Below are 27,214 nucleotides of genomic sequence, written 5' to 3' on the forward strand. Positions count from 1 at the left end.
AATGTTCCCAAATCTCAAAGAAAAAAACGATAAATGAAAATCAAACAAATAATTAATAATTAATACATCAATGCAGTTATCTCAGTGCTTTAATTCAACTGTTTTATTGTAACTACTTTAAAATATTATACTGTAATATAAATGAAATATACATTTATTTATTAATAATAATAATAATGATAATAATAATAATAATAATAATAATAATAATAATAATAATAATAATCTGAGGTGTGATTTCAGCATTTTAGTATTCCACTTGTGTCAGGAATATTTTGTCAGAATACAGGGTGGGAAAGCAAAATTTACAATGAACATTTAGTTGTTTTTTTCTCAGCAGGCACTACGTCAATTGTTTTGAAACCAAACATATATTGATGTCATAATCATACCTAACACTATTATCCATACCTTTTCACAAACTTTTGCCCATATGAGTAATCAGGAAAGCAAAAGTCAAAGAGTGTGTGATTTGCTGAATGCACTCGTCACACCAAAGGAGATTTCAAAAATAGTTGGAGTGTCCATAAAGACTGTTTATAATGGAAAGAAGAGAATGACTATGAGCAAAACTATTACGAGAAAGTCTGGAAGTGGAGGAGGCAACAAAAAACATACCAAAGCTTTTATTAAAGCTCTCAAATCCAAAATCCTAAAGGATCCAACCAAATCCATGAGAAAAATGGCAATTGAACTTGAGGTAGACAACAAGACCGTTAGAAATGCAGTAAAATATGATTTGAAGATTTAAATTCTCATGACTTTCAATAAACTAATTGGTCATACACTGTCTTTCCATCCCTGCCTCAACATATTGTAAATTTTGCTTCCCCACCCTGTAAAAGCACAACTGAATTTTTGTTTTCATGTCCAGGGTTGTTTTTAGTTGTAAATGCTGATATTCCTTTGCTTGAAATTAATTCCAGGTGTTCCATACAGAAAGCTGAAACTGCAGATGCAAAACTTAATATACATCAAAAACTGTACTTTGGTAATTGGTCAATCAAGGTATTTCTGTTTAGTGTTTATTTTATACTATAGCATTTTCTTTCTGCATAATTTTTCTCAACCCAAAAATATTTCGTGAAAAAGCTTTTCTTTTGTTTTGATTCGTCCCATTTTCAATGTCTTGCTCATTCTGTTTCTTATTCCATTTATATATGTATACTTCATTTACAACCCATGCTTTAAAAATATTTGTATACATTATATTTCAAGCTGTTAAAAACTATATTTATTTTAAAGCTAACTTTTATCCTATGCTGAAATGAGCTACATTCAATGTCCAAAATAAACTACAAATGATAGATATGACAAATAAACTGAGTTATACAGTTTAAAATGCACAGGGCTGCTAAAGTGAGGTTAATGTTTTAATTAAGCCCATTTTCCAGGATCTATTACAACATCCTGTCTCTGAGGTTGGTTTACAGTAAATGTAAAGCAGTAGACATCACATTTCTTTTATATCATATATCATGGAGAAAAGTGCATTAGACAAACAGGGTAACTGATGTTTTATTCAACCTCATTAACTGTCGAATGATTAAAAACATACGACACTAATTATTTACATACAGACAAATAACATAATACTTATGTTCATGGTCAACGATACACCCTCCATGCCTGCAAGCATCACATCTCAGCTACTATATCCTATAAAAATACTCTCAGGTCTCACAGTTATTCAGGTTTTCAGACTCAGACTGTTGATCATCGATGTGTGTTGCAGAAACATTTCCATCTTAGATGCCCCTTGTGATTCAGTATGAGGTTAGTCCACTGTGTCGCGTACATCACTGAAGAACAAACACTACAGGATCTCACATCAAACAGGACAATGTACAATTAGCATCTTCAACATCAATCCCCTTTTCTCAATTTGCATTATCAAACATCCCGTCTCATTTACTGCACATTCAGCAGTAATGGAAAGGAAGCATAGGCGTGGAAGTGCAACCTGAGTGTTTGGACCCTCCCCCTTTAAAACAACTGTTAAATTACACAGAAGCATTATACAATGTAAAACTGTCTTCCACTGACAGCAGACATATATCCGTCATTTTCTCCAAACGTTTCATTGACAAGAATACATTAAAAATGATCCATGTTTTTTTTTTCAGGACTTGGATGAGGTCTGCGAAGTAATACTACATAAAAAAAAAACGCTGTTTTTGTCAGATGATCCCTGCTCAGGTGATTCATAGTTGTGCTGTAAAAGGTTTGACTGCTAATGACTAAGACCAAAAACGGTACTAAACCTACACAAGGTGTGTTCTTTTTGTTAAGCCACATATTACAACAGAAAAAAAAAAACGTCTGACAAAAAAAAAGGTTTGTGTAGTAACACATTGAGTGAAGCTTCAGGACAGAATCAGAGCTCGGCTGGGAGTGTGGGACTTCAGTGAGCGAAGGTAGCGCCTTGCTTTTTCCGTCATTATGAGCTGGTCTTTAGTTTGTCCACATACAACCGTCTCCCATTCTTTAGACATCTGAGGAGAAAAAAGCATCACAGCTCAATAAAACAGAGGTTCAAAGGGTCATATTTTACTAAACCCACTTTTATTAGTCTTTGGTACATTTATTTGTGTATTTGGATGCTAACAGTTCAAAAAGTTTGAATTTGAACCCTCCAGGTGCTGCAAAGCTATCTTTATATTCATTTTGGCAAAAATCAAGTGGATTTCTACAACCCGTTTTAATTCCCTCTTAATGTTATGTCACAACATTTGCACATATAAGGTCAAGACTTCTGATGAACATTTCTGAGTATGACATAATTGTTTGTCAGCAACAGCGGCTGTAGTCCATACTGAAAATATGTCCTAAATTTGAGCCGATTTCTGAAAATGTTCAGTTGTTGGTTGTATTAGTGAACACAAGAGGCTGAACGGGCCAGAGAAGCGTAGTCAACAACCTGGAGGGGGTGGGGCATGAAGTGGCTCATTTGCATTTAAAGGGCCAGCGCTCAAAACGACCTTTCTGTTGTGTTGGTAAAATTACATTTACTTCTTTTACAGGGTTTCTTGCAGGTATCAGCAAATCTAATTTCATGCTTTTTAATGGCACTTTAAACAAATTTAATGCCCACATCCAACTGCAGATTTGCTGTTTTATATATAGTTTTATGACAGTTTAGCGTCAACAGGCTTTAACCAGGTTCTGTATAGTTCCTCCTCCAATCACTTCTGCTGAAACTTGCATTTTCCCATTTTTCCAACATTTGCTAATATTCCCTCCTCCCTTTCGCTACAACATTCACACTCACAGCACATTGCATTCCAAGCATCCGGTGTGACTTTGTGTATCAGTCATAATCAATAGCCAATAGCTGCCTGTCAATCATCACGCTATACCTCTGATCAAAATTATTAAATGTTTATACAATCAAAATAAATCATGAATAACAATGCTTTTTTTCCCATTAATTGTATTTAATTTTTTAATGCCTCTGGGCATCAAATTTAATGCTTTTTAATGTCATTTAAGGCCTTAATTTTCAAAAAATATATTTAATGACTTTTAATGCTTTTTAATGACCTGCAGAAACCCTGTATTAAGACATTTTAGTTTGTTCATATTAATGAAATTTTTTGTTAAAGGATAGTTTGTAAATGTAAACATTTTCATGTAATTTTCCTTTTTTACAGTAAGACAAAGAATTTAGAGTTGTCATTAGGATAGTATTTTACTTGTCTGAATGTGGAACCTGAACTAAAATGATGGTTAATATCTTCAGTGTAATTTTTTCATTTCATAAATTCACCCCATGGGCCAGATTGGACCCTTTGGCAGGCCGGTGTTGGCCCAAGGGCCTTATGTTTGACTCCCCTGCTTTACATTCTTCTGAGGTTAAAGGTTAAACTCACTGGAGTGGGGGGAACTGCGCTGGAAATTATGGCGCTGTCACTCGGTCCCAACAGGAAACCCTGATCCAGAATGTTTTCATGTCCTTTACTGCAAAATGTCGACGTGTTCAGGTTAGCCACCGGGGGTTCTTCCTGTGATCAAACCAGAAATATAAGAGTTAGGGCGTGTGAAAAAGCACAGGCAGGTTAATAACACATGGATACGTGGCCTTACCTTCATGCTGGGTTTAGATTCCGTTTTCATGGCTTTGTTTTTGGATGCAGGGATCACCTGGGAGTCCATGACGTCAAGAGCCAAGGATTTACGCACCTTCTTCATGGGAGGGCGGTGCTGGGAAGGAAACACAAAAGGCACCAAGATTTAAGTAAAAAGCTTCAGTGAGTATATGTGTCCAGATAAAGCAGGAGTATCTATTCTGTATTTTATTACAGTAAGGTTCATGAGCATTTGGACAATAAGATGGCGCTTCTTTTGTAGATGGATAATCACCCAAAACATGCGATAAAAAACAACCCAACAGTTTTAGAAGGTAAAGAAATGGGATGGTCTTCAGTGGCCGAATCAGTCACCTTTCAGTTACTGAAGAATAACCCGAGGACACAAAGTCCTGCAAAGACGCAACAGCTGAAGGAGACTTCAGCAAAGGCCTGGAAAGCATCTATTGCAGGAATGTGAAACTCATTTTAGTTCAGGTTCCACATTCAGCCCAATACGATCCCAAATGGGTTAGACCAGTAAAATATAACAGAATAGCCTATAAATAATGAGTATTCCAAATGTTTCTCTTTCTTTTAATGCAAAAAAGTAAAATTAAAACATGAAAATGTTTACATTTATAAACTATCTAAACACAAAATGTGAATAAGCTGAAAAACCTGAAACTTCTTGAGAAAAATAAATGCAATTTTAACAATATTACGACTTACTTATCATTGTACATGTGCATTACAGTGGATCTACAAAGGCACAAAACATTTAGTAAAAGGCAGAATATAGTTAAAATTTTGGAGTTTGGAACTAAAATACATTTGATACCAGGGACTGTCAATATTTTCAGTGCAATTTTTGCACCTCACAAATTCATGCTGCAGTTGGATTGAAATATTTGGTTTTGGGCCGCGCACCATATGTTCGACACCCTGATCTACAGGGAGAAACTCAGCGTTTGTTGACATCCATGAATTCCAGATATCAGGCAAAGGGTTTACATCCAAGTATTAAAAACAACCATCATATTTATACCAATCCTAGACTAAAATGGTTTTAATTCCTAAATAGTTAATATAACAGTAATAGTACTACAGCAAGGCAATATTTTTGTGAAACCCTTTGAGAGAAGGTTGACCATCCACACATCTGTATTTGCTTCATTTCAGATCCACTGTGGTTGTGTAACAGAGGCTACATTACACATTTTGTGTCACTGTCCTAACACTTCTAGACTTGACTGGATCTTAAGGTGAAAACTAGTTCCTGTTCTTCATTGGCATCTGACAAACATCTGTGTGGAGGAAGTGACTGAGGAAGGGATTTCACACTCAGCTACAGACACCAACTGACTAACAATGGGACTCTGTGATTGTAATGTGTAGCGCTGAGGTGTGATTATGTGAACGACAAGAAGCAAACACTCAGTCCAATGTTTAACAGTGACACAGCAGCGTAGACCAGCCGACATGTTCCCTGCTCTTTAAAATGCAAAAACCTTCAAAATGACAGAAAATAACATTAGCTCTTGATGCTACACTGCTTCAAAAATAAAAAAAAATGTAGATATGTATAAAGCAGTTGAAGACGTTCAGTGATAGACTGATACCACCTAAATGCACCACTGAACGACAGGAAATCATACCTGCCTGTGGCCATCAGACTGTGTAACTCCACCGTATAACAAAATCATTTATAATTACACAATAATTTTTTTCCCTCTTCTTTTTCTGTTGTATTGATAATTTCTTTCCTGCTACTTTTTATTCTACTTGAATGGAGTGACTAACACCCAATAATTTCCCCCTGGGATTAATAAAGAATTTTGATTGTGATTTTGATGATTTTGAAACTGCAGTCTGTTGGTCAGGGGTGTCAAACTCATTTTAGTTCAGGGGCCACATTCAGCCCAATATGATCTCAAATGGGCTGGACAAATAAAATAATAGTGAAATTAGAGTCATAAATTAAAATTACATTATGAAAATATTTACATTTACAAACTCTTCTCTAAAAATGTGAACATGAACCTGAAATTTCCTAAGAAAAATAGGTGCAATTTTAATAATATTCTGCCTTAGTGTATCATTTACACATGTTTATCGTGGTGCAAGTTAAATGTATGTATGTGTGTATTTATGACTAATGTGTTTAAAAATAAAAGTCAAATATATTGTACAAAAAAAAATGTCCACGTATATCTGGACTGTATACAACACACAAAGTTTCAGGACATTACTTCAGCCTTCTGTGATCAAAATGTTAGTGTCAAAGGGATTAAATGCATATGAAATGTGTATGTGTATGAATATTGTACTGCATTCACCATTGTTTTGCGTCTTTGTTCAGGAGGAGTTGAACGCACAACAACCAGATTGATCCCAGCGTCTCTGAGGATGACCTCGTTTATGTCGTCCTCCAGGTTAGGAGTCTGAGGCTGAAGCAGAAAACACAGTAAATACAGAATCGATATACACATGAATGACGTTCCTTCAGGGTTAAATGCAGTTTCTCACCAGAGGCTGCAGAGGGCCGTACTTTTCCATTGCATTCTTGAACGGAGTCGGAGTTCGCGGCGTCGTGCAGAGCTCAGACTTGTGGTTGGGTGTAACAAATCTGTGTGGAGACGAAGTGTGAAAATTGGAGGTTAAAAATAAAACCCTCTGATCCTGATACTGTAAGAGCAGAGGTAAACCTACACAGAGTGGTCCTTCTGAGTCAGGGGGGTCTTATCCCGCTGCAGAGGCGTCGTCACGATGGCCTTCTGGCTGCACACGGGCGTCGAAGTCAGGGACGGATTCTCCAGGTCATGAGAGTCCTGCTTCGTCCACATGTTGAGGAACTGAAACAACACGTTTATTTAACCCTTAGATCAGGGATGTCCAACATAAGGCTCATGGGCCAAAAACAGCCCACCAAATGGCCCGATCTACCTCATAGGATAAATTTGCAAAATGCAAAAATTACACTGAGGATATTAACAGTTAAAGGAGTTGAACAGGTTTTACTTCAGGGTCCACATTCAGACAAATATGATCTCAAGTAAAATAATAACATAATAGCCTAAAAATAATGACTCCAAATTTTCTTGGTTTAGTGTGAAAAAAAAAATTACATTATGCCTATAAACAATAAATAATGACAACTCAAATTTTTCCTCTTTGTTTAGGGGGAAAAAAATAACATTACATTTTGAAAATATTTATATTAACAAAAAACTGTGAATAACCTGAACAAATACGAACAACCTGAAATGTCTAAAGAAAATTAAGTGCAATTTTAACAATGTTCTATCTGTTATTAAATGTTTTGTGACTTTGTAGATCTGATCTGTAATGTACATGTATAAATGATAAGTTGGGCAAAATTTTGTTAAAATTGCACTTATTTTTCTGAAGAAATTTCTGTTTTTTCAGGTTATTCACATTTTTTTGTATGGATAGTTTGTACATGGAAATATTTTCATAAATTTAACATTTTTTTTTGCACTACAACAAAGAGAAAAAATTTGGAGTCATCAGTAATATACAGTATTATGCTATTATTTTACTGGAGATCAAACTGAGCTGAATGTGATGCACAAATGCTAATATTTTGAATATTTGAAAAGCAAAGTATATATAGTATATTATACATAGCATATAACAGCAATCAAACAATGTCAACATCCACTGACTGAGTGAGTCCTTTGGTTTTGCTGTCGAATGAATCAAAGGTTCAGATGTAATTCCATTATAAATGAATCTATGGAAGCTTGGGATAATAAAACAAAAACTACAATTACATAAAATCCATGAAAGGTAAGTTAAAAACATAAATGGCATGATGTCAAAAACATGTTTTTGGAGGAACACCTGGAATTTGAAATAATACCAACTTTTCATTATAAAGATATTATAAGAAAACAACCTCACTGGGTCATTTTGACTAAAGGACATGCAACATGATGAGAAGAATCCATGTTAGTGTTACAGGATTGAGAGCGGGGTCTTACCTGTGAAGGCGAAAAGGGCAGGATTTTGACAGGAGTGCTCTTGGGAGTCATGGAATTATTGGCATCAGGAGACAAGGCGATGCGTCTGCGGCTCTTGCGGTTCAAGATGGAGGGTGGCGTCACCCCCCCGGGGGATATGGGGATCAACTCCCCCTTGCTGCCTTTGCTCAGCTCCTGCAAAGCGCTGCCCTCGAGACGAAACTGGTGGCGCTCTGGGCTGGGGCTGTCAACAGGGAGGTCAAAAGCTGCCAAGTTGCACCATCCATCAAGATCCTGAAACATACAACTCAGTCAAATCTACATCTGGGTTTTTGTAGGTTTCAAAAAGTTAAAGACCTCAAACTGAAAACAAACTCATTTTAGTTCATGTTCCATATACAGTTCAGTATGATCTGAAGGGGGTCAGACCAGTAAAATAATAACATAACCTATAAATAATGACAACTACAAACTTTTCTGTACATTTTTGAGTGAAAACAAAAATTTCACTATGGAAACATTTACGTCTACAAACTATCCTTTAAAAAATGCAAATAACATGAACAACCTGAAATGTCTTAAGAAAAGTAAGTGCAATTTTAACAATATTCTGTCTCAGTTCATCATTGAGACATGTGCCTTACCACTCACAGAACCCCTTCAAATGCAGCTGCTGTTCTGAATCGCTCTAAACGTCCATCTAAATGTGGACACTTACCCCGTCAACCATGTCCAGAACTTCCTTCAGTGCAGGACCTGTTGGAGACAGAAACCCTGAGCTGTCCACCACCCAGTTGGTCACGTTCATTTCTCCTGAGGCGTCCACGTCCGTCCTGGGGCTTAAGTCATTCTTGGGCGAGACGACAGACTTTGAAGGACCACTGTCAACGGGCTTGGCTTTAACTGAGGCTTCCTGCAAATGGAGGGAAAAGAAAACACCTGATGAGAAGCTTTTTATAGACATTTATAACAGTTATGTTGACATTGATTACATTCTTATTAACAGTGTTTAGGTTTGTATAACTGGTCTAATCTGAATTAAATGTGACAGGGTGCTTACTGAAGGATGTGCATTCTGTTCTTGGTCATTTTCGGCTGCTTCTTGAGATGAACCGGGCACCTGTGATCAGAAAGGAGAGTTTATTTAACCATGACAGAATAAAGTAACCTTAAGAGAAATTATTTGAACTTATTACGTCTAGAGGCGGATATTGTTACGAGAGGATTTTAGGTTCTTAGGGGAAATGAGGATAGAAGAGTGAACAACACAAAAACAACACACTATAGTATCCAAAAGAAGGAATTCCACATTATCCCATGCCTGTATCACAGTGCATGAGCTTAGATTTTGGTTCAATGATGAATGGGGTTTGTAGTTTTTAGTCAAAGTCAGCTTTCCCTTATGTACATCGCATACAGAACACTGAAATTACAAAACAAACCCTAACTCTAGGGCCCCACAGTGCAACTATGAACATAGTAGAAAAAAAATATTTTTAAAAAAGAATACAATATACCTATAAACATAGAGTATAACTATAAATATAGAATAGAATTCTAAACAGAATATAACTATAAATATAGATTGTAACTATAAACATAGAATATAACTATAAACATAGAATATAACTATAAACATAGAATATAACTATAAACAGAATATAACTATGAATAGAGAATATAACTATGAACATAGAATATAACTACAAACAGAATATAACTATAAATAGAGAATATAACTATGAACATAGAATATAACTATAAACAGCAGGCGGTTGAGGAGACAAACAATAAAGGTGCAACAGCAAAGTAACAGATCACTTATTTTTTAACATGCATCATCAAAACGGTCCCCCGCAAAATAAGATAGAGAAAAACTACTATAACTTTATAAAATCAACAGTAACTTCAATCATCTTTATCTGTGACAGTGTACTAATTAAAACTGTTTAATGTCCAATTCTGTATCACAGATGAGGGAGTATACAACATAATAACCCACCTGCATGTCTTTATTAACGCGGGCCAAGAGCACTTCCAGTTCATTTGGTTTGAAGACTTCCCCAGCGTAAAAGCCCATCTCTAACTTGCGTTTGATGGTGGAGTTCCAGTGATTCTTCACTGCATTGTCTGTCCTGTGTCCAAAGAAAATAACAAGGCTTTACATCTGTATACATGCAGAAAATGATTTTTAAAATTAAGAGATACACTAAGTTACCTTCCAGGAAGCAGCTTGGCAATCTCAGCCCAGCGATTTCCCAGCAAGCTGTGGGCTTTGTAGATGATTAGGTCCTCCTCGGCGGTCCACGACGACTTCTTGACGTTGGGGTTGAGGTGGTTGTGCCAGCGTTCCCTGCACTGTTTCCCCAGTCGGCCCTTTAGATGTTTAGCTACTACCGCCCACTGTTTGTTCCCATAGAGATTTACAAGCTCAATTACCTGCAGAGGAAAAGAAAGTCAGTACGTTATGAAATTATAATTCATTTTAACTAATTCCATACTGGACATTTTATTATTTATGTATTTATTTAACCTTCATTTAAACAGGTGAGATCAAGATTTCATTTACAAAGGCAACCTGGCCAAGAGGTCAGAAACACACATCATATTAAACTCAAGTTAAAAGATAGATTTCAAACCAATTAAAATAAGTAATAGTTATTTTTCAATTCAATCCAGCAAACAGAAAATTGAGGATGAACCTTAATTAGGGCTTGGTACAAAACTTCAATACATTCAACTACAACTCCTAGTAAATGTATCCTCATGCAAACACTTCCAATAATGTGCAATAACCCCGTATAATGTGAATTATGTACAGTAAGTCACACAATAATCTTCTGTTCTTCCAATAACAATGCAACATTTATTCAATATTTATCAAAACATAAATGAACTATTTTTATATAGATTTAAGTTCATATTGTTAATATTGTGTACATTTATATTTTATGTATATTTTTTAATTTTATTCTACTGTTACTTCTATTCTTATTCTACTTTTGTAAAAAAAAAAAATTATTCTATTTTCTTATCTTATTTTTTAGTTTTTTGTAATTTTATATTCACTCTATTCTTATTTTCTTAAGTATTGTTTTTTTTATTCCTATTGTTGCACTGACTGGAGTAGCACTAATTCCAGTGCACACACAATGACAATAAAGGCTATTCTATTCTATCCTAAATACATTCATTTTGTTTAAAAACTGCTTTTAGTGTAAAAAAAAAAAAATGCAAACAATCTTAAAAATTAAATAAAATGTTTGTACCATAGTATGTATTAAAACTTTGAGATATCATGGGAAACCAATATTTACACAAGAACCAATATTATAGTCAAAGTAATGGTATTTTTAACAATAACCAGTGCTAATTGGTTTCAAATGATGAGTCCAGTGAAGATTCACACATCTATCGTTCACCCACCTTCTCATCCTCCTCTTTGGTCCAGGGACCTTTAACCAGTTCTGGATCCAGGACCTTAAACCAGCGGTGCTGACACTGGTGCTCAGTGTGATTCTAAACAAACCACAGTAAAAACCAGAATAAGCCTCAAACATAGAAATAAACCTTTAAACACAGCCACGATGGGTGTCATATTCCTGTAACTGGGGAAACGGAACTCACTGGTATGTAGCTGGCAATGTTTTTCCAGTCATTCATCCCCAGTTTTTGCACCAGGGCCTTGAGCTTGTCATCCTGCAAACACATCAGTTTATGTCTCTCTTCATTTAAGACACTGGACATGAAAATCACCAGGATGAGTCATGACAATCACCTCCTCTTGAGTCCACTTCACCTTGACTTTTCCACCTTCTCTCTGCTCTGCCACGTCCGAGTCGGTGTCTTGATGCATGGCCTCCTCTCCATCCTCACTGTACAACAAACAGCTGTGATGTGCAACAAAGATACTAAACCTACCTCTTATCCTAAACACTGTCCAGCCTGAGCGCAGGACGACAGGATTATGAGGTTTATTTTCATGACTATAAGACCCACACACTCCTGTGGATAAAACTATCATGGTTATGTGGTATATGGCTGGTTAATGTTAATTTTATTCTTGTAACAGAGCTGTTGGAAGGTTCAGGTGCAGCCTGACATCCAGCATTTCCATCAGCACACATAGGATTGGGCAATAAAACTATGAAATTTATCATGATGTAAAATTTTAATCATGGTAATTATGCATGTTCATATTTTCCCTTTTGTTTTCAGGGTTTATTTTCACCTAGACAAGAAATATTTCAGTTTTGTTCAACTTAATATAACAAATTTGAAGGTGCCTGACAAGCACTCATCATACTTTGACTTAAAACCACAAAACAAACAAACAAAAAAAAATATATATATATATGTATATATGTAATTTAAGTGATTTTCATTTTCTTACATACAAACCCATTGTCTCCATTTTGATTTAACATAAAATCAAAATGAATTACACTGAGATATTAGCCATCAAGGATGTTAAAATCATTATAGTTCAGGTTCCACATACAGAACAATATGATCTTAAGTGGGTCAGACCAGTAATAACCTATAAATGATGACAACTCCAAACTTTTCTCTTTAAAATTTAAATGAAAGTAACATTGTATGAAAACGTTTACATTTACAAACTATCCTTTCACTGTATATGTGAATAACCTGAACAGATATGAACAACCTAAAATGTCTTAAGAGAAACAAGTGTAATTTTACCAGTATTCTGTCTGTTAATAACTGCTTTGTATATTTGTAGATCCACTGTGATCTGTAAATTGTAATACATGTGTAAACAATAAGCTGAGGTATGATATTGTTAAAATTGCAATTTTTTTCATTAGAAATTTCAGGTTTGTGGTTATTCTTAATCACATTTTTGAAGGATACTTTGTAGATGTAAACATTTTCACAATGTAAAACTGTCATTATTTTACACGTGAGATCATATTGGGCTGTATGCGGTGCCTGGACTAAAATCAAAGAAATTTTCACACCAATGGATTAGAGAATCCAAAAAGCTTCAGGACAAAACTCCCTCAGATGTCCACTGGGGACAGGTGAAACCATCAGATGGAGGAAAAGACACATTTAGGTCATTTTGATGCTCTCCACGTTGATGCCACATTAACTGCACCATTAACATCATGTGTGCTGAACCTAAGGGTCATAACTGAGGTGGGGGTGATCCGTATGTAAGTCAGCAGAAACCATGTCCTGCATTAAACATTGGCCAAACCCTAATGATGGTGATTGTCCGGAAAAGGGCGGCACAGACATGAGTCCGTGAACTCACCACGTTTTAAGTGACAAACTAAGGCTTGAAACACAATTATTTCCCTTAACCACAACAACACACGTCATATGTAGTATTTATTTGTGTAAAATAAGTAAAGACAGCGCTGCGGTGACTTGGTAAACAAAGATAAACATCATACCCTCGGGACCACCAGGACATTTCCCTCGGTTTCTGTTGACGACCAGGCGGAGGTTTGTCCCGCTGCCGTTGCACGTCACGTACATATAAACCACGGGATTTTGAAGATGAATTCCTCGACTTTCTTGTGAATGTAAAACGGTCCGTGGTGTTGCCGGAGACCCGGTGCTGTTGTATTCGAGGTTAAAAAGTGGCAGCCTCAGACCAGCTGGAGCGGTCCGCCCGGTTATCCGCGCTCCTCCGTTTCTATCTCGCGCCCTTCTGTAGAGTACAAACCGGACAGTGACGTAGCTGCGCAGTAAGGGTGCGCGTTGGTCCACAGAGGGTCATATTAGACTTCCGGCTGGACCTTCAAAGTAATATTTTTAGACCGAACTGTGGGTTGAGTTTGTACCAAACTTACAATAAAAACACAATATAATAAATTAAAAATAAAATAAAACGGGAGATAGGATAAATTAATTAAAATTTGATTAACTAAACTCAAATTATTCAAATCAAAATTAAAATAATATTTTATCTTTCTTAAGTTTTAAATTTTATCCAACTAATCTTTAGATTATCAAGGTAAATTTAAGTAATTTATTATTATCATTATTATTGGAAATTCTTGAATAAATAATCTAATTCTGTTCATATATTGTAATCCAAATCCAACTCACTGACTATGACAGAGACTTGCATCAGAATTAGGTTTATTGTCACTGAAAGACACAAGTTTTACATTGCAATGAGATTTTATTTTTATCTCTGTAAAGTGCCCAATATAATAAACAGTTAACAGTATACAAATCTAAATAGAAGGGAACTAAGGGTGGTAGTAAATGTACAGTATGAAAAGAAATGTGAATTATGAGTATATGAATTGCACTTCTCAGTTTTTGTGATTGTTCTCATTTCAACATTCAGAAAACAATTTTTTTCAACAAAAATCCAGTCTTTAGAATTATAATCTATTTGTTCAATTTTTATTTGTAAAAATTATATTAGTTTTTCATGTAAAGTGCAACAAAGGTACATAGTTTGTGTATGTGTGGAGTAAGAGGTTTGACCACTTTGTTTAGCCAATTAGAATATTTTTTCCCCATGAAAAAACATCAGCCGCCTCCTCCAAACTGATGACTGTTTAACCTGCACCTGAGTCAATTACCAAACACCTTCAGCTGTTTATAATCCACCTGGAGCTCAGTAGTTGTTCACTAGCTCAGGGAAACCATGGAGAAAGCTTTTGTCATCAAAGGTAAGAGAACTATGTTTTTTCTGAGAGTATGTTGATTTCAGAGCATGTGGATGAATTAAAATAGTATACAAAATTCTTCCTTTTAGATCCAAAGAGCTTTGAAATTTCATCTCCAACTGAGCATGACAGGAAATTCTTTGAGGAGCAGAGTTTTCCGTCGGCTTTATCGCTAGAACTATCAACATCACGACAGTCAAATGATGCTGTTGCTGATGTCTCTGATGCCAGACTGTCCATTCTGGCCTCTGTTTGCACACATGTGGATTCCATTTCTCCCACAATGGCCCACATGAACACCCCAGAGACAGATGCTGGTTATCTGGCTGTGCCTTTGCAGGGAAACTCCTCCACTCCACAGATGTTCCTTCCAATACAAAGACAGGCCGGTGGTGGTGACCAGTCCTACTGTGACCTCGTAGGTTCTCAGATCTCCTGGGATGTGTCTCTGATCAAATCGGAGAGTCCAAAGCTCTGCGTGGACTCAAACGCTCTGGATTCAACATGGAGTCCAAAGCCTCTGTCCACACATTTACTAGCAGAGGTTTCCCCCTGATGTAGCAGAAAAAGCACAGACTGGAGGGAAGAAGGCTCCTGTGTGCAGGTGTATGTCTTCAAGTTTTACACTTATTCCTGCAGCTTCACTGTATATGCCTCTATGACCATGTATTTAAGGAGTATGACACATTGCATGGATTAACATTAAGATGGGGTGTGTGTTTGTGATCAGCTGCATCATGCTATGCCCTTGTCATGAATTCTTCAATGAATGGTTTTGCAGGGTCCATGTAAACAGCTGTTGTTTCCTAGGACAAAATGCTTTTAAAAAGAATATTTGAATAAAAGTGAATTAACTTTATTTATGAAGTCTTTGTACAATATCAAAATACTACACAATAAAATATACAAAGGTATGAATATTAAGATTAAATTACATTATATACAGCATCCAGACTCATCGTATCGTGGTGATATCACCTCAGCTTTCACTGCACCATACACCAACAGCCGGGTGGTCATAGTTTAAAAACTGACAAGGATAGTAAGGGTTGAAAAATCTGCCATTACACCAGTTTAAACACGCTACGTAGATCTCACAACGGATTGAAAGGTGCCTCTGTGTCGATGTCGTTCTCCTGCAGAGGGGAAAAGAACGTTACTAGACACGGCTTCCAATAATAACCTTGCGTGTAGGACATTTTGCTTTGTCGTTTACCTGATTAAGTTTCTTGAACTCTACAACCTGGAAGAAGATATGCTCTAAGATGTGCTTGGCATCTCTCTGATCTTTGTCCAAATTCGGAGTCACTCCCAAAATTTCACCACATTTCCGCACATAAAACTCAAGATCATCTTCTGTACCTGGAGATAAGAATGTTTAAAAAGGTTTATACATGGAAAAATATCAAACTAAACATCTTTCATTGAATTAATATCCTGCCAAAAAAAAACGTGTTTAACATATTGTTATCCTCATAGCATAATTACCTAAGTCATACACAAATGGACAAAAGTATGTGGACACATTGAATTCAGGTGTTTCTTTTCTAACAGGGGTCTGGGATACATTACAATAATGACAAATGTCATAATATACTTTTATATTGGGATAAATATTGCATTGGTTAGTTTGGTTTAAATTGTTATCTTTGCGTCTAAAATGCCTCAGAGATAGTGTTTCTTAATTTCTCTCAACAATGATTTATTTATTGTTTTATCCATGACAACGATTTTAAATGTTCTACCTCTAAATCTCAAAAATATTTTAAGTGCTCTGACTGTAAATACCACGACTAACCATCTACTGTCTTGACATCTCAATGAGGAAGGAGAATCTCCAATAAAACTTTAAGGAAATATTGATCTTTACAAACTACACAGACATAAATATTGGGTCACATCATGTCTACAGCTGTAAGATGTCCTGTTCATGATGATTTGACATTAAAACATCAATATTAACAATGAATATATTTATCCCAATATAAAACTATATTATGACATTTATTATTGTTTTGTATCCCAGATCCAGTGTATCCCAGAAAATAAAACACCTGAATTCAACATGTCCACATAATTTTGTCTACATAGTGTATGAGTTAGGCAATTATGCTATGAGGCTAACAATATACGCCCTGTGATTGATGAGCAAACACAATATGATTGACAAACTAATGGGTCTGATTAACAAAAAACATCAGAAACATCAGTTTGTACTCTACAGCAGGTGGCGCTATGAGTCAATTTATAAGTGTTAGTGTTTCATCAAGTTTTGCCTACATCAGCTTTTCCAAATAACAAACCCCTCTTCAGTCTTAAAAATCAACTGAAGTTGCTAAAATTAAATTATCTCTTTTTTATTTCAGGGTTGTTCTGTGCTTTCAACCAGACTGGAACAGTTTATTCATCTGTTTTTTGTATTTCCAAACCACACTGTGTTTGTTGGCAAATCTCAAGGCATTTATAAAATATGAGCTGTTTTTTTAAACTTTTGGCAGAAGATTAGGTCAATACACTTTTATCACTTTGAGTTTCAGTGCTAAACTTACATTTGTTGGTGAGTTGTGCTAAACGGACTTTCTCAGAGGAGAAAGTTTCATCCAGATCAAACAGGTCTAGCATCGGTGGAGGCAAATCACTTAAGGCAGGCGGAAAGACCTGAAACATAAAACACTGTCAGCCTTGAAGCTTTTCTGATACAACCACACTGCAGACTACAACACTAGGACTTAATGTAGAAAAGGAGGGACTGAAACTCACTGCAGGCTGAAGCTGTGGCAGAGGTGTCTCAAACTGAGGCGTGATCAACTGAAGTGGCTCAGATTTGACGTTGAGTTGTTTGTAGGCGCTGGAAAGACAGTCAGCTTTAAAAATACTGATATGAAGAACAGATACAGTTCAGGTTCAGACCTCACCTGATGACTTGGGGTAAAGTGTCGGTTGACAGGTTGACCAGAGACATGTCAAACAGTGATGTGAAGTCCCTTGGGTTTTCATCGCCCTCTTGTAAACACACTCGCAGCTGCTCCGACAAGCACCCTGTGTCTGGTAACATGGTGTAATCTGTAATCTAGAGGACAAATAATATAATACAAAAGTCAACATAAGGGGGTTTCACACCTAGGGTTAGTTGGTTCTGGTCTCAATCAGTTGATAAGTTTGTAAATTTGGAACTTTTCCCCCTTCATTTTCTTCTTTATGGCTGTTTGTTGGAGCAGCAGCATCAGAACCAGAGACACCAATAGACTTGATAGAATCATCCAGAATACCAGGTCTAAATACGGACACTGTTTCCAGTCTGAGGGTCGACATGCTAATATCCTCCTCCAGTGAACTTCCTCACCTCTGGATCTTCTGCATCAATCTGATTCAGCTGAATTGTGTCAGTCATGAGCCACTGCAGTACAACATCCTGGAACCATACAAGAGAAAAGATTTCAGAACAAAACTTTATTTAAATTCAGTGTTAAAACAATAACTGCCAACTGTACTCACCATGATTTTATTGTTCTCCTCTTTTTCTATGTACTGGTCACTGAACATGTGGCAGGAACCCAACACTGCCAGTTTTCCAGCCTCCTTCATGAGAAAAAAACAAAAACATTGTTCAACATGATACTTACAAAATATATTGGGTGTGTATGTGTGAATTATGCTGTGACTCTGACCTTTCCTTGATAGAAGGCCAGGACAGGTCTGTTGAGGGGGAAGCAGACTGAGCCAGTTGAAAGAACAGCCACAGCGGGTTTCATCACACTCAGGGTGGCACCATAAGGGTAAACAAATGTGAGAGCCCTAAAAGAAACAAAAACAAAAAAACACAACAGCTTACATTCCAAACAAGCCCCAAAACATGAGCACTACATGTGGTACTGAATGTACAAAATTAGAATTTACTGTGCATTGTTTCCGACGTTTTCATCCTCAGTGATCCCTGTGACCACCTTACCAGCAGCCCGACTGATCTCTCTAAACAAGAAAAAGGCTTGTTTAAGACTGCATTACTGCATTATATACAGTATATGTTCCACTTAATGACATATGAATTCTGATTTATTTAAAAAAACAAAACAAAACAATTCAAACCTGTTTAAAACACCATTGGACACAAGTGCCTCCTTTGGATGGAAGTACTTGTAATACACATTCCTCACAACCGCATCTAGAGTATTATTGAAAAGGATAAAACAGACACTAAACACAACAGCAATAAAAACACTTCTTGTTACAGAGATTGTGTAAAATGAACACTTCATTACATACCATTATTGACCATTATTCCATACTCCTCCAGCAGAAAGTTGATATTTGTGTCATATTTCATTTCTCCTCCTTCACCGAGCATGACAAGCATATTTCCTCCCCCATCGAGGTAGTGCTTCAGTAATTCCATCTGACATTAAATGGGACGACAGCGTGTTATTACTTTAAAGCTTGGTTGCAGAATTAAAGTAGATATAGATAGATACAACCTATCAGTGCAAATCAGTTAGTTTGGGTGGTTTACTAAGTATCTCTGGAATAACTGTCTTGGGTGGAAAATAAAATAGAAACTACAGGTAGAATAACCTTTATTTCTGACTGATTGATTTGTTAGTTTATCAGCCCCAGATTTATTTGTTCATTACTTTAAGTCTGATTTTCACTGATTAAGATATATGAATTGATACATGTTGGCAGTTCTTTTACTTGGATGTTTGCGTCAACCTGGTGTCTAATGAAGTAAAAAATTAGTTAATTTGCAACTGTCAAATTATTTTCAGTGGTGACAATCCTTTCGGCCATTCTTATAACGGCTTTTAAAATCCCACTCTGTTCAACATCTAAATTAAGTAGCAATTAATGATCTTTTACATGAAATAGAAGATGGTTATATAAATACTCAGTTCAACAGGGTACTGTTGAATTGATAACTCACCTCAGTTGCTGTGAACTTCTCCCTTGGACCTGCTGTTATCCACAACTTGACACCCTTTAGCTTCTCCATAGTCAGTTCTTCTTTCATGCTGCAGGAAGCAGATATTTATTTAGTATTTGGGAGTTACTTTCCCTCACCAAATTATTCAGATCTTTAACAATTTGAGGAAAAGTAAGTGGCCCTGCTCTTTACAGACTTCACCTTTGAATTTTCCATTGAGCTCGTAGTCTCTTCTGTAAAGATTTGTAGCCGTTGTTCGTGGTGAACAGCTCCCTTTTGGAAGCATTAAACACCACGGTATTGTGCTGGTCCTTGTCCATTTTTGATGTAGTCAAAGTTTACTTAACGTGTGTCCATGTATCTATAAACACATCAAACCCCAAGTCATACATCGACCATAATACAGCTACATCATTACTTTAACTAGAGCAAGTATAGGCTAAAATGTGAATATTTTGGTTAGGCTCATGTGCCATTTATTATTATCAGCCAGAGATGTAAGTATGTGCATATTTATAAATGCGTCCCTTTTGCATCGACAGTATAGTAAACAGTACACTAATGTTAGCATAATCATTAGCCATGTAGCTAACACTTTGGTTTTGCTCTCTACATTAGCCTTTAATTCTTACTAACAATGGCGTACTCGTCTACATATGTGATTTAAGAAGAACTAACATCACTATTTCGCAATAATACCCAACCCATTTCTTGATAATCTTTGCCGTATCATTAGTTTAATCAGCATTTACCTCCAAGCGGTCGTCTCTAGTGATGCATTGTGGGAAAGAATGGTTACTATGGGCGCTAACCACATAGCAACCAAGCGATGTTAGCGTAAATCCGGTCTGGTGGGTTTAACGGAGTTTTCAGCTGCATTTCACAGTTTTAACCAATAAGTGGGGCCGGAGAGCTATTATTTGGGTCAGGCCAAGTATGTCGTAACACTTCAGCCTCGTAGTTGCTTCACATTTTTCATTTCAGACTAGTAACATCATCTAGCTAGTTTGCTAACTTTGACATACTGATCAAGTACTCACGACGTTATATGCCAACAAATTATTAAGAGTAGACAGGATAGAGAAAAACGTCTGTTTCACTACATTCTATTAGAAGTTCCACCATGTTTGGTCACTAAGGGTGAAAAATACATGAACAATTTTAAAAACAATACAACATTTTATTAATAAAAATCACCTAACAGTGTGGATTCGACTGTAGCAACTTTGATGGAAGAGGCATACACAGTTAAGAGTTAGTGTTATTTTATTACAATAAGATGACACATATAAATCTGTGATAGAGATGGTTTCAAAAGGAGGAATATGGATTATTTTTAAAATGTAGTAGCTAATGCTGTACTTAAATGCTTTACACTGAGATTTTTTTTAAAATCAAAGACTGGAGTTGCTTTCACCCGTGGCTTCTGGATTGAAACATCTGGATTTTCAAAAAAACAAACATATTCCCAGAGCTTTAAATGCATCAGTACTATCAAATGAACATTTTTTGATAATTCACCCACAAAAAATAACAGTTAACTGACCATCCATAAAAGTATAGATAGCAGAATCTCCCAGTCAGTTGTAAACAGGACATTTGTTTTCAGATATAATCACAGATCTGATTTAAACCATTCTCATTTTGACAAAAACTGTCAATCTTGTGAGGATGATCTGGATCGAGAGCGAGACCGGGATCTGGATGCAGAGGTCTTGACTGGAGACTTTGAATATCTATGGTCTGGAGATTTTGAGGCACGCTTTTCATTTCTGCTCTCAGACCGGGATCTAGATCGGCTACGAGACCTCTTACTGGACGCCTTCTCCTGGGAGTCACTTCGGGATTGCTGCTTTGTCTTGACCTTTGATGAGCTCTTGGAGCGGGATTTGTGAGTGTCTGAGCGAGACCGAGATTTTTTGCTCTTGGAAGTGCTGTGAGACTTGCTAACACTAAACTTCTTGTTGGATTTGGACTTTCTCTTTGATGTAGAACGTGACCTTCGTCCTGACTTGGAGTGGGACTGGAGTTTGCTGCGAGATCGAGATCTGCAAAAAAGAACAAATACATTTAACAGCGGTTTATCCTGTGAATTTGTATATTTTACACCCTTATTGCACTTACTGTGAGCGAGACCTGGAACGACTGCGATAGCTTCTGCTTCGTCGACTGTGAGATCTTTGCCTGCTATGAGACCTGTGGGCCATACATACAGAATAGAATAGAATAGAATAGAACAGTATAGAATAGAACAGTATAGAATAGAATAGAATAGAATAGAATAGAATAGAATAGAATAGAATAGAATAGAATAGAATTTATTGTAATTGCAAAATACCATTGTACAGTGCAACTAATTTTGGCAATACATTCTGTACATCAATTATACAGTCAAGACAAAAAAATCCAAGTATAAAACAGTCAAGTTAAAAAAAAAAAATGGCACGCACACACACAAACAAAAGTGAGTCCTGTGTCAAATATGCAGAATATAGAGGTGATATCCATAATACACGTGACAGTAATGACTAGTGTTAAGTCTGTTTAAGTGGGTAGTGCAATGTCATGAGTTACAGCAGCAGAACACAATGACATTACAAATATATATTATAAATATAAAGCTTAAATACAAAATATCAAAAGAGAATATTTAATAAAATCAATGAAAATCAGAAAAAACATGCATACACAAGACCATCAGTTTAATGTAAGAGTAGATTTGACCTGGATCGGCTTCCAGAATAAGAACGCCGGCGCCGTGGTTTGTCCTCCACCAGACGAATCTTCCTCCCATTGATATCCGTTCCATCCAGCTTTTCCACAGCTCGTTTCAGGTCGGCCTTGGATCGGAATTCAATGACCCCCTCATTGGCCCGTCCTTTATGAGCATCAGCATAGGTGACCTCACCTGCTTGCCTCATAAAATCCTAGAATGTGACAAATGCATCATTTTCAGAGGAGCAAACCAAACCTAATTGTCCTTTAGTTCCCAACAGGACCAGTTATATTCTACAGGGATAAACTGCCAATAAGCCAGATATTAAGTTTCCCAATTTACACAGCACAGATCCATTCATTTATTTGTTTTCTGAACTGCTCAACCTTCATGTGGACTGTTACAACAACTGATAAAAACCCTGAACCCTAAAATCTTGTATATTGTATATTACAAAGGTGTCCTATTAATCTCAAGCTGTATGAAGTAACATGTTCACAGATTGTACATCTTCATTCTTGTTTACAACAACAGCAAACTGTATCAGTGGTCCTGTTCAAACCTGCCTTTAACATCAATCACAACTGATCAGCAGGTTGAACAAAAACTGCAACATATCATAAACACCAGACATAGAAATATTCCACCTTTGAGCAACACAGAGAATTTATTTTTTTCTACCTAGACAATAGTGCTAAGTACTAAAATGTAATTTCATAAAATAATAATAATAATAAAAACATTACAAAGTCAGTCTATTAAATTTGAACAGTTTGTGCTGCATCTACAATCAGTTCCATACATTCAGTCTCACCTTTAGATCCTGCCAGCTGCACCTAGTGGACAAGTTCTCCACAATAAGGCGGTGTTCAGTGCGGACAGGTGGGCCATACTTTTCCCTGCCAGAGCGATTCCAGCTGTTGTAACTGCTACCTTTGTAAAATACAGGGAAGTTCAAAATTAACTTACACCCAAACTGTGTTAAAAACCTGAGGACTCCACTTTATGAACATAAATAATCTATTCAGCAACACTCTGGATGCCTGAGTTTATTTTTTTAAATTCAAAGCTGACTGCAGTTCATTTATGTCAAGGTTTACAGTTGGTAGGTGCGTCTGTGACCAGCCAGGTAGTAGTTTTTACATTTAGATCCACTGGCCCAGATGTCTGGTGATTTTGAAAGCAAATGTTAAGAATAAATGCAGCCTGAGTGACTTTGTATGATGTACTTTTTTTTGTACCAAAAGTGAAATGATATGCTCAGGTGTGTGTTTGTAAATCACATTGTGTGATCAGTTTTGAAAAATTGGGACATGGTACTAAGGCAAGTTTGTCAATAAGAGGAAAAAAACAACAACTGTGGCACAATCATTTAAACACATTTTAAATATCATTAGCCTCATAGCATAACTGCCTAACTCATACACAAATGGACAAAGTATGTGGACATGTTGAATTCAGGTGTTTCTCTTCTTACAGGGGTCTGGGATACAAAACAATGATGACAAATGTCATAACATAGTTACCTCCACCAAGGAGGTTATGTTTTTGCCAGGGTTTGTTTGTCTGTCTGTTTGTTTGTTTGTCTGTCCGTTAGTGTGCAACATAATTCAAAAAGTTATGGACAGATTTTGATGAAATTTTCAGGGTTTGTTGGAAATGGGATAAGGAAGAAATGATTAAATTTTGGTGGTGATCGGGGGTGGGGGGGCCCACGGGGGGGGCCACTGATCAGCCTTGGCAGAGGTCTGCGCTCTCCGAGTGCTTCTAGTTTTATATTGGGATAAATATATTCATTGTTAATATTGATGTGTATATGTCAAATCATCATGAACAGGACATCTTACAGCTGTAGACATGATGTGACCCAATATTTATGTCCATATAGTTTATAAACATCAATATTTCCTTAAAGTTTAATGGGAGATTTTTCTTCCTCAGTGAGATGTGAAGAAAGTAGATGGATAGTTGTGGTAGAAAATTATCATTTACAGTCAGAGCACGAAAAATATTTTAGAAATTGTGAGGTAGAACATTTAAAATCATAGTCATGGATAAAAAACTGTTGAGAGAAATTAAATAAAAACCATCTCTGAATCATTTTGGAAGCAAAGATAACAATTTGAAGCCAACTAACCAATGCAGTGCAATGATATTTATCCCAATATAGAACCATATTAGGACATTTGTCATCATTGTTTTATATCCCAGACCCCTGTTGGAAAAGAAACACCTGATTTCAACATGTCCACATACTTTCGTCCATTTGTGTATAAGTTAGACAATTACGCTGCGAGGACAACAATATGTGAATTACAGTCACGTCTCCCAGCTGTAGTGAGCATGAACATCTTATTAAACAATACAGTGTTCCTCGAATATTATCCATTTTTACTCAATAAGACAGAGATGACACCTACCAAAAACTCTTTGTTTTACTACAGAGTACTGGCAGCCAAATGAATGGCTGAAACAGGTGTTGGCTCGGCTCCTCTGCAACATGTGTGGCAACAGTAAAACCAACTGGATTCCTCATCATCCATCACCCTGGTCTATTGGAAAAGGAGGCTGTCGTCATGGCTTCCGGTTATGTCAACCAATGGTCAAAGGGCAAACGTCTCACACACACATTGTAAGAGGCAAGCCCACGCCAAACAGGTCAGGCAGTCAGTCATCTTAACCCTCACTGGACATCGGACTCAGCCCGCAGCGGACTCTTTCAAATTGAGACATCAAGCACTTTGTTAATGTTGGCTTCAGACTGAGACAACGTAGCTTCATAAGTCTTACCTTCTTTAAAATGTATGCTACACTTAAGGGTTTGATTTTAACACACAGATATGTTTGTCCCTGCTGCAAAACAGAATGAACCTGGGTTTTTAATTCAGTAGGTGGCTGTGGACATATTTGTGAACATAGACAAAGAAATATCATAAAAGGGTGTCCCTTAATCACAATGCTTTTTTTGACACTTCAATTATCAGACAATTGTCAACATAATAACAGCTAGTTTGCAGAGGTTGATTAGAATATCCCTTATTGTCAGTTATGTGTTGTAACATGATCTGGTGAACTTACTACGTCCACTGTAGCCGTATCCATTCCTTCGTGGTCCACGGGCATGCTCAATGACGACTCGCTCTCCACACAGCTCCTTGCCATTCAGTTCATACACAGCATCATCTGCATCTCGCATGTCCTCAAACTCCACAAATCCATACCTGTAAAGGAAAGTAGGGTAGGATAGGACAAATACTTCATGAAGGAGGATATAACTATGGAGTGCCATGGCTTTCAAATTACAGTTGTATTCAATTAGAAAGGATGGATAAAACCACAGACTGACCGGAAATGAAAACCTCGGGATTAGAATTTGTTAATGATGATTTTGGTGAGAATTGATCTAGGATGAATGCACAGTGAAGATTAAAATCATCAAAACAAATTCTACTCTCTACTAGAGAATCTGGGCAGTTCTGACAGAAAGTGAGTCCAGTCTTCCATGTACAGGAGCTGGACTTTTCACAACTGTAAGAACAACAGTATCGATCGGTGTGGATGGGATGAACCTGAATACTGTTCTGCCCCATTTGTTAACTCTTAAGATGACACTGTGGTGAGAAATAGACATAAAAATACATAACTGAATTATTTTAAAATAATTTTGAAGTTTAGAGCAGTACAAATGAAAATACTCATGTAACTTTGCAAAATACGCCTTGTTAAAATTTGTTATTACTGTAGTTATTTATTCATAACTTTAGTAATGCCACATCTTCTTAATTTGTCTAATTGCCACGGAGCTTTACTATTCCATTGGGAATTACGCCAACATTAACTAGCTAATATTAGCAAGGAAAGCACTGCTAGTGTCGGGTTAACGTTAACAGATGAAGTCACGACGAAGGGTATTTGCACTCAAACAGTAATAAAATTATAGATCGCAGAGTAAATATTACACTGATACAACTGTCGAACTTAATGATAGTGAACTGTTGACATTAGCTTAGCTGTTATCTTAGCTCAGCTGATGGAAGAAAGAGCTTATCTTACCCATTTTTCAGGTCGACCTCTAGTAATTTTCCGTACCCGCTGAAAAATCTTTGAATATCTTTCTCTCGAACATGGGAGCTAAGTTTGCCGACATAAACCCGAGGCATCTCCGTCTATTTTTATCCCTTTCCAAGTTGATGTGCAACTTGAGGTTGAAGACGGGCCAAGTAAATGCAACACCTACACTTCCGGTCGACGTGTCCCCGAACCGGAAATGAAATAAGAGGGTTCCATTTCATTCCCCTTTAATGTTGTTGAGTCTGTTCATAAAACATTTTGTTTCTTTGACTTTTATTGTTTTAATATATAATTACTTTGACTGTTTTTATCAATTATTTTATGTTTTGTTTTTGTCTGTGAACAACACTTTAGCCAACTGTGTTGTTTTTAAAGTGCTCTATAAATAGTTGACTTGACTTGTTCATCAAGTAATGATTAGTAATTTATTGCTGTGCAAATCAGTAACAGCCTAGGCTGGAACTCTGGATATAGTGGAGAACAACCTCCTTCACATAAATCAGTTTAATAAATATGTGAACTTCCTGTGTTCAGTCTAGTGTCAGGGAGCTGTTCCATCAGATATAATGACTGTGGATTTCGGACAAAGATGAAGGCTCAAAACTTGCGTTAAGATGAACAGCCTATTCCTCAAGTGAACTGATGCAGAAACCATCTGTTTCTCTTAAATGACTGAGGTCAACAGTGCTCCCTTGTGGCTAAATTACAAAACTGTCTAAAACGACAGCAAAATCGGAAATAGGATCAGTCCAGAGGTGATTTCTCATAGACTGCAAGGGAAGCTCAGCTTCCCCTAA

General features: G+C 36.7%; 3 protein-coding genes across 7 annotated transcripts; all 3 read right to left on the reverse strand.

Annotated features, from left to right (window-relative positions):
* Positions 1 to 1,387: 1,387 nt before the first annotated feature.
* mybl2b (v-myb avian myeloblastosis viral oncogene homolog-like 2b) lies at positions 1,388 to 13,724 on the reverse strand. Its single transcript, XM_030133406.1, has 15 exons — positions 13,477 to 13,724; positions 11,832 to 11,928; positions 11,681 to 11,752; positions 11,480 to 11,572; positions 10,272 to 10,492; positions 10,056 to 10,188; positions 9,114 to 9,173; positions 8,772 to 8,966; positions 8,075 to 8,347; positions 6,780 to 6,922; positions 6,597 to 6,696; positions 6,407 to 6,517; positions 4,087 to 4,203; positions 3,873 to 4,004; positions 1,388 to 2,495 (listed from the first exon to the last, which is right to left on the reverse strand). The coding sequence occupies exons 1-15, from the start codon at positions 13,494 to 13,496 to the stop codon at positions 2,367 to 2,369; spliced, it is 1,896 nt and encodes a 631-aa protein (XP_029989266.1). The 5' UTR covers positions 13,497 to 13,724; the 3' UTR covers positions 1,388 to 2,366.
* Positions 13,725 to 15,537: 1,813 nt separating this feature from the next.
* Positions 15,538 to 20,543, reverse strand: ift52 (intraflagellar transport 52 homolog (Chlamydomonas)). Its single transcript, XM_030135223.1, has 14 exons — positions 20,383 to 20,543; positions 19,832 to 19,991; positions 19,631 to 19,718; positions 18,976 to 19,105; positions 18,799 to 18,874; positions 18,610 to 18,681; positions 18,381 to 18,507; positions 18,208 to 18,291; positions 18,056 to 18,124; positions 17,628 to 17,782; positions 17,473 to 17,560; positions 17,262 to 17,370; positions 15,929 to 16,074; positions 15,538 to 15,848 (listed from the first exon to the last, which is right to left on the reverse strand). The coding sequence occupies exons 2-14, from the start codon at positions 19,948 to 19,950 to the stop codon at positions 15,807 to 15,809; spliced, it is 1,305 nt and encodes a 434-aa protein (XP_029991083.1). The 5' UTR covers positions 19,951 to 19,991; positions 20,383 to 20,543; the 3' UTR covers positions 15,538 to 15,806.
* Positions 20,544 to 20,878: 335 nt separating this feature from the next.
* Positions 20,879 to 26,606, reverse strand: LOC115419721 (serine/arginine-rich splicing factor 6-like). Of its 5 annotated transcripts, none has more exons than XM_030134680.1 (6): positions 26,400 to 26,606; positions 25,425 to 25,567; positions 23,161 to 23,279; positions 22,355 to 22,557; positions 21,755 to 21,826; positions 20,879 to 21,678 (listed from the first exon to the last, which is right to left on the reverse strand). In XM_030134680.1, exons 1-6 carry the CDS (start codon positions 26,504 to 26,506, stop codon positions 21,288 to 21,290), a joined length of 1,035 nt encoding a protein of 344 aa, XP_029990540.1. In that variant the 5' UTR covers positions 26,507 to 26,606; the 3' UTR covers positions 20,879 to 21,287. The 5 variants fall into 5 exon arrangements, with proteins under 5 accessions (XP_029990540.1, XP_029990542.1, XP_029990544.1 ...); XM_030134682.1 differs by lacking the exon at positions 26,400 to 26,606 and adding an exon at positions 24,767 to 24,898 and having other exon boundaries at positions 23,161 to 23,275; positions 25,425 to 25,536; XM_030134684.1 differs by lacking the exon at positions 26,400 to 26,606 and adding an exon at positions 24,767 to 24,898 and having other exon boundaries at positions 25,425 to 25,536.
* Positions 26,607 to 27,214: the final 608 nt, after the last annotated feature.

The sequence above is a fragment of the Sphaeramia orbicularis genome, chromosome 5, assembly GCF_902148855.1.
Source record: "Sphaeramia orbicularis chromosome 5, fSphaOr1.1, whole genome shotgun sequence".
NCBI lineage: Eukaryota > Metazoa > Chordata > Actinopteri > Kurtiformes > Apogonidae > Sphaeramia > Sphaeramia orbicularis.